We start from the raw sequence: 9,193 nt of genomic DNA, 5'->3' as shown, positions 1-9,193 counted from the left end.
CAGAGAACTGGTATTTTTCTAATGACTCCACCTGAAGGGTACAAAGAGACCTCTTTGCCAAGAGACTGTGGCCGCCAGTTGCCCCCACGGAGCAAACTTTAAATACAAAAGCAAATGGCAACTCTGTTTATGTAAACAACACTTGTTAAGGGAAAATGACCTGAAGGAGAGCATCTGTGATCAAAATACCTAATTGTAAGCACAATACTTTCTGTGTCTGGTTATTAAAATCACTCTGGGACTATAACAGCCACGCTTGTCCCCCCTTTTAATAGAAAATGGTCATTCTATCCTGGATTTCTCCACTGGATATGGAGGGTGGGGAGTGAGGGAATCAGCTCAGAGAATTGGCAAACTGGGAAAATCTGGGGATCCCGTCCTTTTAGCACAGATTCCATCAGGGCCCACTGAACAAGGGTAAACTTGGAGTGGTCTTCCAGGCCGGCCAGTGCTGAGTTGAACCCCAAACTGAAAGGGAGCGTTGTGGCTTTTATAATCCAATGATGCAATGATTATACCAGCTTACAAGAGTTCTCAGCAGGTGCTTTTTATTAATTGATAAAGAGCTAAAGCTCGTTTTTGATAGATAATATATATTTATTAAATGTATTAATGTGTGTTTTATAATGTACCTTTATCCTCCCCTGGCTGACTGTTGCATACTTATTAAAAAAAAATCGTTAAAGAAATTTCAAGACAATCAATGTGTACCATAAATGACTGTATATAAATATTACAAATTTAAAGGTTGTAAAGCATGGGCAGATAGGTTTTATTTTCAAAATGCTGTTCTTAACACAAAAATAAAGGCTTTACTATTTACTTAAGATGTGTGGTAGCTTGTCAAAACCACCCAGAATAACTATGAGGCTTTTGGATTTGCCTGGAGGCTAAGTCTGTGGCATTTTGAATGGGGGAATCCTGGTTAACAGCAAACCGCAGAACAAATGAGGGTAATAAGTTAGCTTACCCAGCAAATGAGGAACTTTCTGTAGTACTTTGGGGACTTGACAACCAAAGTCCTTTGTCTGGGTTTAAGTGTCTCAACTTGTTGGGTTTGCAGTCAGAGTTAAGAGTCTGTCTCCTTTGGAAATGGTCGTAGGCAATACATCTTTTTTTATGAAAAGAATACTCACCAGATAAACTTAAAACCCATGGCAGAGGTTTGGGACTTAAATTTAAGCAGCCAAAGTGGGAAACTGGTAACTAAAGCACTTCAACGTCTCTTGGAACTACAGCTTGTACATTTTAACAGCGGTTGGTGTAGAAGAATATACCTGAAGCACTGAAGAAATAATAATGGATAAAAAATAAAATTTGGAGATAATGCAGAAAGTTTAGATTCGTACTCTCGTAGGATAAACTATATGCACTAAAGCAGATTTGCAACAAATCCTATCTTGTGCAGAAAAGATTCTGTATTCACATGTACCAAATCTAGTCATTAAAAAAAAATCAACAAAGAGGAAGCATAATTTGTACATTTTCCTCACGTAGGGTTATCGAAGCTCCGAAGGGAAAAGATCCCACCAGTGGTTAAGGTGGTGGTCGTAGGTGCAACCTCCTCATCATCCTCCATTTTGCATTTCACTGCAAAGAAATGAAAGGCGGAATCGATTTACATACCTAGACAGACTTGTCATTTTGCAAACAGCAAACTTTGATGTGTGGAGGTCCATGACACCGAAACCCACTGAGAACCCGCTATGGTTCTGGCACCACGGATCCACCAGGGAAGAACACAGGGCCATTGTGCTCTAAGGATGGAATCTAAAGCTTCAAAACCACGTAATGTTTGTGGCCATTCTCTTTTCCCCCCAGTTTTATTGAAAAGTAATCGACCTACACCACTGTCTAAGTTTAAGGCAGATAGCAAGATGGTTTGATTTACGTATATGGTGAAACAGTTACTGTAATAGGCTCAGCTGACCCCCATCTTCTCATACAGATCCAATACCAAGAAAAGAAAAAAAGGAAAAAATGTCTTGTGATGAAAACACTTGGGACCTACTCTCTTCACAAGTTTCCTATGTACCAGACAGCAGTGTTAACTGTAGCCATCATGTTGTACATTAGGGTCCTAGTTCTGATTTATCATGTAACTGGAAGTTTATATCGTCCCTGGGAACCACAAGTCTGATCTCTTTTCCTGTAAGTTTGGGTTTTGTTTTGTTTTTCGTTTAGATTCCACATATAAATGAAGTCATACAGTATTTGTCTTTCTCTACCTGACTTATTTCACTTAGCATAATGCCTTCAAAGTCCATCACAGCCATTCTTTTTTTTTTTAAGATTTTATTTATTTATTTGAGAGAGAGAGTGAGAGAGAGAAAGAGCACAAGAGGGGGGAGCGGGAGAGGGAGAAGCAGACACCCCGCCGAGCAGGGAGCCCAATGCGGGACTCGATCCCAGGACTCCAGGATCATGACCTGAGCCGAAGGCAGTCGCCTAACCAACTGAGCCACCCAGGCGCCCCCATCACAGCCATTCTTAATTTAGTTCAGTAGAAGGTCAAAAGTGTGCTTTGCAGGTCGGGGGACTGAAGAAAGGAAGTTTTGCTGAAGATGATGACAGATTCCAGGCTCTTAACTCAGCCCAATCTGTCACCACTCACCTTGCTCCCCCCACCCACCCAAAATTAAAAACTCAGGATAACACTGGGGTGAATACAAGGTCAGAAGGGAATCTTTTCTAGTCTTTCATGGTCTGGAAAAGAATGTGATCTGGGGGATTTCCTGCATCGGCCAAACAGGAAAGTTGGCAGAACACAGGACGGCACAACTTGTAAGGGAAATTGTCCCAAGAGGGAAAAGCCCCTCCCCTAGAAAAATAGGGAAACCCAGTCCCCCAGGGTGGGGGGGATCCTTTTAGAAAGACCCTCTCATTTAGAAAAAAATTTTTTTAAAGATTTTACTCATTTATTTGAGAGAGAGCATACACTTGTGCAAGTGGGGGCAGGGCAGGTAGGGAGAGGGAGAGAATCGAGAATCTCAAGCCGACTCCGTGCTGAGCACGGAGCCCAAAGCAGGGCTTGATCTCAGAACCCAAGATCATGACCTTAGCCGAAATCAAGAGTTGGTCGCTTAACCAACTGAGCCACCCATGCGCTCCCAAGAAAGACCCACTCGTTTTTAATAAGTCTTTCCTTCTAGTGTTCAAGTGCGTGTCCTGGGCATTAATGCCTGAAGGTTTTTCTGAGTAAGGTCACAGGCTCTGGTCGCACACGGAGAGCAGTGTTCTAGCAGAAAGGGTGTTGTTACCGTGTAGGGCCCAAGCATGGAGTGAGGCAGGGACGCCATGATGTGCAATACAGTTACTTCCTGGTGGAAGAGGACTGAAAAGCTTTCAGCAGCTCAGGCTAGTACAGCAGTCTTCAAGCTGGGGCTACACAAAGGCTTTATACGGGTATTTGGTCATGGTTTATTCAAAGAAAGTCCCCCTCCAAATCCGCAGCTGTGACAGTGTGGATTTGCAGTCGGTGGGGTTTATATGTGATCCCCTTTCCTACCTCTCCCGGTCCTGGCATTGCCAAGTGTGGAAAAATCCCCAGGTGTCAAACAAGGAGGCAATTTGTCCCCCAGAGTCTCCTTTCTATGTTTAATAACTATCAGAAGCTATAGTGTATTTATTTGGCTTTGTAAATTACTAACAACTGTATTAATAACTCAAACCAGAAAAAAAAAATAACTCAAAACCAGGGAAAAAAAAGTATTTTTAAATCTTTTTTTTTATTAAAGATTTTTTATTTAATTATCTGACAGAGAGAGACACAGTGAGAGAGGGAGGACAAGCAGGGGGAGTGGGAGAGGGAGAAGCAGGCTTCCTGCTGAGCAGGAAGCCCGATGCGGGGCTCGATCCCAGGACCCTGGGATCATGACCTGAGCTGAAGGCAAACGCTTAACGACTGAGCCACCCAGGCGCCCTGGGAAAACGTATTTTTAATACTTAGAACCTGTGGTCCCTGGAAATTTTAAAGAATTGTTTTGAGCGTATACACCTTTTTTGTCCATATAATATGAAAGCTCTATGGGTAACCACCATGAATACCCTGTGTGTTTCTAGATCCTATTGACGACAATGAACCTTCAAAGCCAAGGATGCGCTACACCTCTGTAGGTGCTTTCCCAGGATCCTGCTAATCCACGATGTGATCCGGATGGGAATGTTTAGCAACTGAGTGGGAATGACAGATTCCCGACTTGTAGCATTTGCCAATTTCCTTAGTCGATTTTAAGCTACCAGAGTTGACCACATAATACAGAGTTGGGAGGAGGTCTGCTCCACCTGATGGAACAGCTCAGTACAGGGCTGCTCTGGGTCCAGACAGGGAGGTAGGCAGGGAAACCTCAGGGGCAAGATAGTGCCCTAGGCAGGGTTAGGGGGAGCAGCAACGTTCCCAGCATCACTGGGAACCTGTTAGAAATGCAAATCCGCAGCTCCACCCCAGACCTAAAGAATCAGAAACAGTGGAGCCCAGCCAGTTCATGTTTTTAACAAGCCCCCCAGGTGATGATGGATACAAGTTAGAGTTTGATCCACTGCCGCTGGTTCTCCACCCTGGCTGCGTTTAAGAATCACCCGGGCCACGTCTGAAGCCTATTAGTGCCTGGGTCTCACCCTAGACATTCTAATCTAATTGGTCTGAGGCCCAGATAGTCAAAGTTACCGTATGTTGCTACTGTTCAGCCACAGTTGGGAAACCCAAACTAGGGTTGGAGTCCCTCTAAAAAAACATGACCATAAAGACCCTCACAGCAGTTCAGAAGAGCCTAGAGTTCCCCTCAATGTCTCAAAATTGAAGCAGTTTGAATGACCTCTCTGGCCTACAGCTAGCTGGCTGACAGACGCTAGAGGCTACCAATAGCCAGAGAGGGAAGGAAGGGTTGGCTGCTGGGAAGAATCCAGCCCTTGGGTTTCCTGTTGTTCCTCAGCCCTGCCTGAAGGAAGAATTCACCTGCTCCCCTTTGTCCCAGTATCAACCAATTCCTGCCCATTGCCTTGATAACCTCTCTTAGCCACCCCTACACTTCGACTTTGCCTGGGAAAAAAGCCCTTAATTATCTCTTCTAGATGATTACACAAAAATCTTGAGAAAGGAGAGCAGAAAGGGATGCTAGGACCGCTCCTCCAAATTGAAAAAACACTATCTAGAGTTGATGGACTGGAAATAACGGTGGACGTGGAGCCTCATGATGGAATCACCTGAGGAGCTTTGAACATTCTCAATGACCAGCCCAACCCCGGCCAATCAGGTCAGAGTCTTGGGGGTGGGGGCTGTCCATTGGTGTCACCACATTAGAAAAGTGGCATTACCAGGTCAAACTGAATATGCACGCTCCCTGCAATGCAGCGATTGCACTCCTGCATCCATCCCCTGGGGAAACGCTTGCACACATGTTCTGGGCCACGTGGATTAAGATGTCCATGATAGCAGAAAGCTGCAAACAACCCAAATGTCTATCAATAGCTGACTGAATAAATAAATCGTGGTCTACTTGAACGGTGAGTATACAGCAGTGAACATGAATAAACCACAGCTATACCTGTCACCTTAGATTAGCTCACCAATGTTGAAGGAAAGGTAGAAGCCACAGTGTAATACGTATAGTGCGATTCTATTTCCAGCAAATCTAAATACCGAGGAGTGCCTTTAAAGATGAGAAAAACTCTAAAGAGAGGCAAGAGAACGGGGGGTGCCTGGCTGGCTCAGTGAGTAGAGCATGCGACTCTTGATCTCGGGGTTGTAAGTTCGAGCTCCATGTTGGGTGTAGAAATCACTTAAAAATAAAATCTTAAAAAAAAAAAAAAGGCAAGAGAACAATTAGCACAAAAGTCAGAATAAGTGGCTTCCCTGGGAGAGGAGAAGCTTTAAAGGTGTTGACAGTATTCTATTTCCTTAACTGGGATGGTAGTTAAAAGTGTTTGCCTCAGAGTTATATGTACTTTATGGTCACTATTGTATGAATATTCCCCCACCCCCAAAAAACAGGTAAAAAGAAATAAAGATGGTAGTATATTACTTGAAATTACAAAGTCAACTAATAAAGGAGCAGAAAAGAATAATTTAACTGCTTTGGGAGGGTGGAGATGGGCTATAATTGAACTAGTCCTCATCTGTCATAGCAGGAAATCAGCAGATACTGTGTAAAATCATATCTATCATATCTAAAATCAAACTATCCAGAGAGAAACAGCTAAGGGTTCAAAGTGATTGCTGTAGCAGAGGGTGACACAAAGATGATGCTCATTATGTCCTTCTGTCCATCCTATACAGCAGTAACCCCTTATCCTCGGGGGACAGGTTCCAAAACCCCCAGTGGATGCTCATAACCACAGATAAGGCGGGGGGGGGGGGTAATTATCTTTTAACCATGGGAACCATGTGCAGGGATTACTTTGCTAAAAGTTAAGAAACAGATTAAAGTCTCCCCTTAGTGGTTTTCTTCCCCGTCTTGGCAGAACAGAGCCTTGCACAGGTAGGTCTGCAGGTGGGTAAAAGGAGGGAACCAGGGAGGAGGCAGCAGGGGAGAAGCAGGTAGCGATGACTGAATGAAAGAACCTGGTTTCCATTTTAGTTTAGAGACATCATCATGGTTGGTCTCCAGCACCAACAGACAGATGCCTCCGTGCCCCTGCACCGTCCTTGTCCCCCTCAGCAGGCTGGTGCGCAGCCAGTTCCGGAAGGGCTAGAGAGTGGAAAATCCCAGAGACATGAGCCAGCCCTTCAGCTTCAATTAAAGGCAGTGTGACAAGAAAGGCCCTGCATACTAATGAGACTTGCTTAGAGTTTCCTCCTCTCGGTCACCCTCCTTCTCTCCTGTTCCAGTCAGTGACCAGGCTGAGAACTCCGCACAGTTGGGAGAAACTGCCTAAGGCTTGAGACACAGGAAATTCAGGGGCCATGGGGTCATCCAACCACTCATTCGGGTTGCCCAGATGTGGCCTCAGTATAAAGGGATCACCTGGGACAGATCCCTGGGCTGCTCCAGACCTTCAGAATCAGATTTCCAGGAGGGAATCCTGGGAATCAGCATCCCACACCTCTGTGCTTTGAGTGATCCTTTTGATGTGGCAAGTTTGGGAAAGAGCACTCTATCACTCAGCCAGCACTCAGCACCTATCTCCTGAGGGGCCAGGTGTTAGATGGTGCTGGGAGGAGCAAACAAGACAAGGCCTGCAAAGTGCTTGGCACTGAGTCCGATCCAGAGTTAGGCACTCAGTAAATATTACCTATTATTATTTTTAGGACATAGTCTTTGATTTCAAGGACCTCGCAGTCCAGAGGGGGAAGCAGAAAAATAAACAGGGAATTATAAGAACCAAGAGATGTGCACACATCATAGGAAGAAGTTGTTTCAATAAATGTCCATCCGTCACACAGCTATGGACCCATAACAGCTCTGCGTCCTGAGTTACTAAGAGGAGCCTGGTTCACACTCTCAAGTCAGCAATATACTTAAGAAGCCTTAAAGCATTAATTTGTTATCCAGTTAGCACAGTTTCTAGGATTCAAGGTAAATAATACAAGCAAACACTTCTGTGGCACTGACTGAGCCCTTTACACGTATGAAGTGACGTGAGGTAAGTGCTGTGATTTTCCCCAGCCTGACAGACGAGGAGACCAAGGCACACAGGTTATGTGGCTTGCCCAGGGTCACACCGTGGGCTGTCTGGCTCCTGCATTCATGCTCTTAACTCCTGCAAGGTCATGGTCTCTCAGTGTCTCTTGCCCGGTAGATGAACATTTCTGTACTCAAAGATACCACAACAAGGCCTGCAGACAAAGGTGTTCGCTAACACATCGTTTTACCACAAAAACATCTTGGGAATGACCTAAAGGCCCAACAATCGGGGAATGATTAGGTATCTGGTAATTTATAAACTTGGTAAAATATACGAAGCCGTGATGCTTTTGCCAAGTTTGAAGGAACAGGGAGAAATGTCACGTGGAACATAGTGAGGCACATTTTCTGTAAATTTTGATGATGCAAATTTAAAATTCTTCAATACCAAAAGTTAACATTGTCTCCAAGGGGGACACCAAGGCTATGTCTGCTGGTGTTGGAAGCCAAACGTGATGATGTTTCTAAGGGTAAAATGGAAACCAGTTTCTTTCATTCACTCAACTCTGCCCCTTTTTTACCTCCTATACCTTTCTAAAAAAATTTTTTTTGGAAAACAAATGACTCCTGTTTTATATTTATTCCCGGTTGAGGCCTTCCAAAGTACACCCTTAAAATGTTTTCGGGGGGGCTCCTGGGTGGCTCAGTTGGTTAAGCATCTGCCTTCAGCTCAGGTCATGGTCTCGGGGTCCTGGGATCCAGCCCAGCGTGGGTCTCCCTGCTCAGCAGGGAGCCTGTTTCTCCCTCTCCCTCTGCCCCTCTCCCCCGTTTGTGCTCTCTCTCTCATTAAATAAATAAAATCTTGGGGCGCCTGGGTGGCTCAGTCGTTAATCGGCTGCCTTCGGCTCAGGTCATGATCCCAGGGTCCTGGGATCGAGCCCCACATCGGGCTCTCTGCTAGGCAGGAAGCCTGCTTCTCCCTCTCTCACTCCCCCTGCTTGTGTTCCCTCTCTCGCTGTCTCTTTCTCTCTGTCGAATAAATTAACAAAATCTTTTTAAAATAATAATAAAAATAAATAAATAAAATCTTTAGAAAAAAAGTGTTTTTTTTAAAGATTTATTTATCTATTTCAGAGAGAGGAAAAGAGAGTGTGCCTGCGTGCGCACGAGTAGGGGGAGGGGCAGAGGGCAAGGGAGAGCGAGTCTTAAGCACACTGGTGCTCATCGTAGAGCCCCACGCAGGGCTTGATCTCACGACCCTGAGATCACTACCTGAGCTGAAACCAAGAGTCCGACAGCTAATTTCACCACCCAGGAGCCCCAAGGGGATAATATATTTAAAGTGCCTGGTGCAAGGATTGACACATAGTGGGTACTCAGCTAACGTGACTTCCTTTCTCCTACACGGACTGTAGAAATATCAGCAGCAATGCTGCTAGAGAGCTCACTTAGCACTTTTAAAAATTCATAGCTTGTCACTCATCTGCAAGTTACTTCTCTTGCAAGCTCGCTATCAAACACAGTGAAGAACTTGAAAGTAAGCAGAAGTCAGCGTAGATGCTCTGAAATGTGTGCCCCAAACTCTGCTGTGTTGGTTCTAGGAGAGCCTCTGCGACCTCTCTCAGAGCATG

The 9,193-nt window shown here is 44.9% G+C and overlaps 1 protein-coding gene across 5 annotated transcripts in view; it reads right to left on the bottom strand.

The window, feature by feature from the left end:
• Positions 1-531: 531 nt before the first annotated feature.
• The window catches only part of IQCK (IQ motif containing K), a 129,131-nt gene continuing 120,469 nt past the window's right edge, over positions 532-9,193 (bottom strand). For 4 of the 5 annotated variants that reach the window (XM_045875086.3, XM_054507533.2, XM_064592612.1 and 1 more), the window contains one exon: positions 532-1,590. In XM_045875086.3, the coding sequence (XP_045731042.1) occupies positions 1,490-1,590 (101 nt within the window). In that variant the 3' untranslated portion in view covers positions 532-1,489. The remainder of the gene's footprint in view (positions 1,591-9,193) is intronic. The other variant, XM_064592611.1, reaches the window with a different exon arrangement.

The sequence above is a fragment of the Mirounga angustirostris genome, unplaced genomic scaffold, assembly GCF_029215605.1.
Source record: "Mirounga angustirostris isolate CCGP_5_RB_7025 unplaced genomic scaffold, mMirAng1.0.hap1 SCAF_5, whole genome shotgun sequence".
NCBI lineage: Eukaryota > Metazoa > Chordata > Mammalia > Carnivora > Phocidae > Mirounga > Mirounga angustirostris.
This window is presented reverse-complemented; position numbering and strand designations above follow the sequence as displayed.